Source organism: Limulus polyphemus, unplaced genomic scaffold, assembly GCF_000517525.1.
Source record: "Limulus polyphemus unplaced genomic scaffold, Limulus_polyphemus-2.1.2 Scaffold809, whole genome shotgun sequence".
Lineage (NCBI taxonomy): Eukaryota > Metazoa > Arthropoda > Merostomata > Xiphosura > Limulidae > Limulus > Limulus polyphemus.
The window spans coordinates 149,983-157,635 of record NW_013666419.1 but is presented as its reverse complement, the minus strand read 5'-3'; the positions used below and the strand labels follow the sequence as shown (position 1 = coordinate 157,635).

At 34.7% G+C, this 7,653-nt stretch overlaps 1 protein-coding gene across 2 annotated transcripts in view; it reads left to right on the top strand.

The window, feature by feature from the left end:
• LOC106460649 overlaps positions 1-7,653 on the top strand; it is a 97,131-nt gene that overhangs the window by 84,889 nt on the left and 4,589 nt on the right. For both annotated transcript variants that reach the window (XM_022387421.1, XM_013920377.2), the window contains 2 exons: positions 3,700-3,817; positions 5,301-5,416. In XM_022387421.1, coding sequence (XP_022243129.1) covers positions 3,700-3,817; positions 5,301-5,416 — 234 coding nt within the window. The remainder of the gene's footprint in view (positions 1-3,699; positions 3,818-5,300; positions 5,417-7,653) is intronic.

The window sequence follows — 7,653 nt, the reverse complement described above, 5'->3', positions numbered from 1 at the left end:
GCTCGCAGTTTCAGGTACTTACAACTACCACAGCTATTATTGCTGATGTGAGTTTCCCAATTGACGAGAAATGTCCACGTTCATGCAACCTTCACTACCACATCATCCTGTCATGCCTGCTCCTGGGGTATCTCAGGACGAAAATTTGGATACCATATCCCACCCCCACCCCCGAATATGCTTCCCAATCATTGGGGGATTTACCCAGACCTCCTTCACCCTTTGTGGAATTAATTAATGAGGTTTGTGCTGTTATTTCCTTATGTCCTGTTTCTTATGATTCTAAACCTGCCCTCCTTGGTGATTGCTCTCACTCTTCCTCCATTTGATCCTTTGTCTTCATGTTCCTAGTACAGTATACCACCAATTTTCCAGCAACTGATGGTCCAGCACCTCCTTTAATCTGGACAAAATTACGAGAGCACACTTGAAATTCCCGCAACTGCCCGACTAGTTCAATGGGTGGCCACAGATGGCATTGCATGTAGCTCATGCTCTTTCAGGATGGGTTACTTATATTTTAAGTAGGTATGTCACTCTTGTGAAAATTTTCTTATAAATATTAAACTAGTGGATCAAATTGCTTGAATTTTTTCATGAATGTTGCCAAGAATATTTAGTTTAACAAGATACAGATATTTAGTTTCGATTTTTTCTTCAATTTTTTACAACACAGAATGTTGACAATAGTGTATGAAAATTCAATATATAATGCACTTGAAAATAACAATTTTTCTGAAAAAATATTTAAAGAAAGTTGTTTAATTAAATTTTTTATTTATGTCCACAGAGAGAATATAAAGATGGCATCATGTGCCTCCATACCAAAAGAGTTAATTGTTTACATCTGCAGTTGGTGGTGGTGATCCCTCAGTTTTGTGCAATTCTTAGCTTATTTTGCTTACATTTAATCCTAGCTATGGCTTCTATGCAAAGTCCAAGTGACAGTCATGGTATCAAGCATAAGCACAAGTCTATATTGATACAAGACAAGGTATTGATTTGTCAACTGTTTACAATATAAAGAAGCAAAGTATAATTAGTGGGTCAGAGGTATATTGTTGAATTATTATTATTACTTGACCTCTGTTTGTTCAGCAAAACAGATAATCCGGCAAGGCTCTGAAATTCCCAGTTCCTCATATTATTGGCTTGTGGTGTTCTGAAGTTATTGCAATTGATGTTATTGTGCACTGTTCCACAGTTCCTATATTATCCTCTTCTCTGACCATTCATTTTGGTCCAAGACTTCTCACTGCTCCCTTCCATGTTCTGGGAGCTTTCTCCCGTTACCCTTATAAGTTGGATTTTCCAGTTAATTAGGCAGATGTATTCTTCCCTTTTGCCTGAGGAGTGTCATCTTTTCTTGGTTATCTTTTCATCAACTCCATCACCTCACCATGTCCCTGACTACCCATTTTCATCTTCCTTTGGAGGTCATGATCAAGGCCAGTATGTGGAATACACATTATTTCCCAATGTTTCACATTATTTACATCACATGGCCATTTCTTGCTCAGTGGGTTTTCGTTTACCTCCAGTTTCCATTGTACACACTATGGTGTCATTATGATTGGTGAGTACTATGTTTTTGTTATTTCTTTATTTACAGAAGTCTTTTTGTTAGTATATTGGGGATCCCACTCTGTGGCGAGTGGTGCCTGACCAGGTATACTTTTTCTTTTGAAAATCTACACTGTCCTTCCTATGACCATGCTTGATTTCAACTACATTGTAGCTCTTCCTACCATGGACCTGATGTACAATTCCAGATGTCGCCAGGTGTTGGTTGCATGTCTCCATTCAATTGTCATCTATACCAAAACAGTTATGTCACAGGATTCAGTTATGCACACCATAGAGATGGGGTGTTCTGTAGGACTGCTAGTAGCTCTCTCTAGTGGTCTTTTGCTTCATAAATATGTTTTTCCCAGACTGTACACTCATGGACACACATGAGTAAAGCAGACTAGGATTGCTCCCCACCTCTGAAGCTCTGTAGCATTGAGACTCTTCATACTGCAGAGCTGATGTAAAGTTCCAGATGCCACCGGGTGTTGGCTAATCGACTCTGTCGACTTGGTAGCTCTGCTTTTCAAAATAGGGTATCGAGGTCATCTGTTGTACAGTATCCAGTGATGCAATCCTCTGGACTCTCCAACACATTTTTCCCTCCTTTCTTCTATTGGAGTATGGGAGTCCTTGCCACTTATCAGTTCCTAGCTGCTTGGGCCATGGAGACCTGTCCTTGTGAGTGATGCATCATACTACTCAGTTGAAAGTAGGGCAGTGGCATTCTGTGGGTGTTGATGGCATGTAGCACTTCCCACTGCAGACCTGATGTGCAATTCCAGTTGCTGCCAGGTTTTGGTTGCAGCACTATGCTATATTAATATACATATCTGACAGATTGCTTTTTCCCACCATGGCATTCCTCCTTCCTACCATTCTCTGGATGTACATTCCTGGTGGGTCAGGTGTTAGTTGGAGATGGTCCAGCTAAGTAAGTCCTCACATGTGTTCTGGCCAGTATCCCTTCTACTAGGGACTGGATTAAAAATGCCCAATGCCACCAGGTTTTGGACTGGAGATGTTGGTTGTAGCTGGACACAGCACATGTATTCTTACTTGTGTACGGTCAGGTATCCTCCCCTTACTGCGGATTGGAAAAACCATACCCAAGCTCACCATGTTTTGGATCAGGTGTTCTTTGGGTTGGAATGTGTGCAAGTGGAGACAAATTTGGGTACTGAAGCTCGTCTTCCCTACCAATTCCTGTTTAGAGGGGAAGAGGTAGGTGATCCTCTGCCTACCATGAAACTGTTGTACAATTCCAGATGCCACCAGGTGTTTGATGAGGTCAAACTAGCATTACAGTTTGTCACGGCCTAACCACGCTACACCCAGGGGTCCTATTAATAGGTAATACGTATTATGGGATTCCTTCATGTTTTTCCAACTTTTATGTTTGTGATACAGTCATAAAAGAAGGAAGAGTGAGTATACCTGGATCAGATGTGGTGCAGTCTCCCACTGTGATGTAATATTTTCCTTTTTTGGTTCCAAACCTCATGGTTTTTCTTTGGGCACTTCCTAAAGGAGAATAATTTTTTCACCGATCCTCCACCAGTCCAGTGTGGGATTCTAGCTATTTCTAAAGTGGAGGTATGATATTGTATCAAAAGTTAACATTTTCCTAAATGGAAAATGTGTGTCCAATAGATAGATACCTCCTTTCACATTTCCCATCCAGCCTCCCCATTTCTGGTGATATGTGGTGTATGTCTTCTGACCAATCTCGAAGTGATTAACGAATGCAAATGTGGACAGGGTGCTAGTTGCAATAGGGGTTGTGTTATGCTCCTATTGGTGGAGAGCTGCTGCATAATCATGTATATGTGGATATACAGAATTGAAGGGCTAGTGGCAAGCTTTGAAAATTTGCACTGATAGAGGTAAGTGTCCATCAGAAATATATTTTCAGCTTAGGAAAAATGTTAACTTTCCCGACATTACAAGATGCTAACTATAGAATTGACAATTTTTATTTCATTCTCCTTTCACTTGGGTTATTTTTCCATGTAAAAAAAAGATAATAAATTGCCTTGTTTATGTCTGTTTTTGTTTCATTGTATTTTACTTGGTTTGTCTTTATATTTCAAGAGTCTGATTTAAAAGTTAAGAGACTTTTTTTTTCAGGTTTTAATATCCATACAATCATTCATTTTTACTGAGAAACCATACTTCAATGAACCTGGCTATGAAAGCAAGATTGGGACTGAGAAAGGAAATGAACAAAGCTATCTATACAACAGACGTAAGAATGTAGTTTTATATTACTTTTACAATTAAACACAGAAATGCTGAAGGTTAAGTGCTAATTCTAGAAATATTTTCTACTTAGAAATATTATCTTGATACCAAAACAAAGTTCCAACCTTCTATTATACAATATAGTTTTGATATAAAGACAAGCACACAGGTATCTAAAGTGCAGTATTATATTAATGATAAAGACAAACGTACAGGTATCTACAGTACAATTTTATTTTGATGATAATGACATATGTACAGGTATCTAAAGTGCAGTATTATGTTAATGATAAAGACAAACATACTGGTTTATAAAGTGCAGTATTATATTAATGATAAAGACAAACATACAGGTATCTAAAGTGCAGTATTATTTTGATGATAAAGACAAACATACAGGTATCTACAGTACAATATTATTTTAACAATAAATACAAACATACAGCTATCTACAGTATTATTTTGATGATAAAGAGAAAATTTGGGTATTTACAGTATGGTATTGTTTTGATTAACAAAGTTGTAGCACATTTGTTAGTGTCTTTTAACTGTAAACTTTCAATAGTATGTATCTCTTAAACTTTAAACTGTATGTTTCTATTAGCCACAGTACATCTTAAAATTATCTTGTAATTATCAAATAAAAAGAGTAACTTTTATTTTTAATATGTTGTTGTAATCAGTGTTTTTAACATAGTTGCCTCTATAAATTTATATTGTGGCTTAGTCAAAAGGAAGTTTTAACATAATGTGATTGGCATTGCCTTGATGTTGAAAACGTTCTCCATAGTGTAGGAAGTAAATACAGCTTTGCATGAAAAGTCAGTTAGACTAGTGGTGTTAGTAAGTTTCTTAGCTAATATGTAATCATTGCTTGGTTATTTCAGTTTGTTTGTTATTGTCAGCTAATGAGTGAGTCAGTTTAGTGCTGTGAATATTCAGTTTGTATTTCAATGAATAATTAGCAATACAAAAGTAAAAATTCACCTAGTTTATTTGTGATGTCAGGCCAATCAGTGAACATTTGTTACACTAAACTTGGAACTCAAAGAATTAAATTGTTTATCATTAAGTGAAATAAACTTTACAGTATTCTCTTTAACAAATAATCTAAAAGAACCCGAACAACAATAGTACCATTATAACCATATTGTATTACTTGTTGCTTTTAGCTGAACATAAAGTAAGTTACTGTTTTGTAAGTTATTACTCTAGTACGTGACATGAAACTTACTTGTTCGGTCATAGATTACACACACATACACCCATGTTATGCATATTCTTTAATGCTCAACCATTACCATTACTACAAACTGTAAAACACCAATAGTTTAATAACAGATGTGTGTGTATGGTTTTAACCTACTTCAAAGTCAGCTACACTATTGTTGTGTAATGTATTCAAAAACCATCTTTATGCTAGATACAGATATTAGTTTACCTTTGTTGTACAAAAAGCACTGTGTAATGAATTGAGTTCTTTACAGACATACGCTGTGCTAACATAAAGCATGCAATGTTGGGCCAACTCCATAATCCAAGTCCTGGCTTTGGAGAAGTTATCAAATCACATTTCTACATTAAGCGTCATCGGATAATACAGGTAAGGTACAATGGAAGTGTGTTTATAAGCTGCCTCTTAGTTTTCTTGTAGCTCGCCTGCATAAACCATCTTTATATCTGCTTTAACTGCATAGTATTCAAGCAATCATAACCAACGTACTCGGTATGGATAGGGATTTACATCATGAAGGAGGTTAATGGGGAAAATTTTTGAAGTTTGAGTGTTGCAGTAAGCCATTATATGTTCTGTAGTTTCACATACCAAATAAATTTGATTTTGTAAAATTGAAGTACCACAGAAATCACAACTCATTTCCCCAAACTCCAACTACCATGATCTCTAAATTATCACATAAGTCAAGAAAGGGGCAAAGAGAAATAACTCTCTGACCACCTCTAGGTTATTAAGTCTAAATACCTACCACAATTGGATTTTAGACTTTCAGCTCAATGAATTTAATTTCACGTACTAATGGTAATGGGTTTTTGTTTTCAACTATAGAAGTAAAAGAATTTTATCATAGCACTGTGCTTGTATCTGTAAAAGTAATGATGCTGATACATTACAGTTATTTGTAGTTGTAAGAGTATAAGGACTAAAAATGTCAGTATTAGTATCATTACGTTTGAAATGTTAGAGCTGTAAAAATAATAGTGTTAATATTCATTCAGTTAAGAACATCATTCCAATTACTATTTATTTAGTATTAATATATATAGTTCTTTTCATTTTTTGGAGATGATTTTGACTTTTCATTTGACTGTTAATGTAACCTTCCACCATAAACTGTTATTGTAACATTCTGTCACCATAAACTGTTAATGTAATATCCCAGTGGTGGCTGTCATCATGACCTTTCAGTGGGGACTGTTTATATAATCTTCCACCAGAAACTGTTATTGGAAGTTTCTAGTGGTGACTAATATGTAACCTTCCAGTAGCTACTGTTATTGAAACCTTCTGGTGGTGACATTTAATGTAAACTTCCAGCAGATACTGTTATTGAAACCTTCTTGTGGTGACATTTAATGTAACCTTCCAGTAGCTACTGTTATTGAAACCTTCTAGTGGTGAAATTTAATGTAACCTTCCAGTAGCTACTGTTATTGGAACCTTCTAGTGGTGACTAATAATTATATTGATATAAATAATTATCTAAGTTTTAATTCCTTTATTTCAAAAGAAACCTTAAAGAAAAATTCTTAACTTCAGTTTGGCACAGAACTTCACAAATTTTTAACTTTTGGAATTTGTAACTTGAATACAACTTGACATATACTAAACCTTCCACATGTAGAAAGAATGTAGATTAACCCTATTGACATGAGTCAAAGGCCTTGTCATCATGTTTGTTGACTTGCATTAACAATTTTATTGAACTGCTATTTTATGAATGTATGTAAATAAATTTGGTATCAAATTGTAGATTATTAACTTAATTTTAGTATTATGCATTAGTTAATATCTTAATTTAAAATCATGTATAAAAAAAACACCTAAATATAGATTTTTGTGTGTCACGTGGTATGTTTAATGCAGCATTGATTCAAATTAGATGTTTGTGATGCTCAAATACAAAGTCTCTAGTTTCTTATGAATTAGATACTCAAATTACTGATATTGATAAGTTAGAATACAAAATATGATCCTCTTATCTTTTCTACTTTCTGAGATATTAATATATTTATTGAATCAACCAAGGTGGCCTCGTCCACCTCTTCAATTTTTGAAAATACTTGTTTACATACACCTGCTTTGTTCAATGACATATGTATAAGCAATCAAAAGCTCAGAATGTTCCCCTAGTGTTTTTCCAGCCTCTTTAAAGTATTTTGGAGGAAAATCATTCTTTTCATGTCAGATTCCTAGTGGTAAGGTAGGACATTAGTGAGCTCAAAATTTCATATTTTTTTAGACCCAAATACATCTTAGTTACTAAACTTGATAAATTATAGTGGTATTGATATAGTAATTTATGATTTTTGGTTATTTCAAAATGTTTATATAAAACCTTAAACATATTATTTCATTTCACATCCTCCAAGTGCGAAATTTGATAAGGCTCAGCAACTTATGACAAGCAGCAAACAAGTACAAAGTTCATAACTAGAAGAGATAATTGTTTACTCTACTTCATTATTTACTGTTGAAGGTTTTAAGAAAAAATTGAAATTTAAGAAGTTATTTGTAAATAGTAATAGTGTATATGCATATATAATGTATTATAACCAACATGTGACTGTATTTTACAAAATACTAGTCCACTAAAACACAGC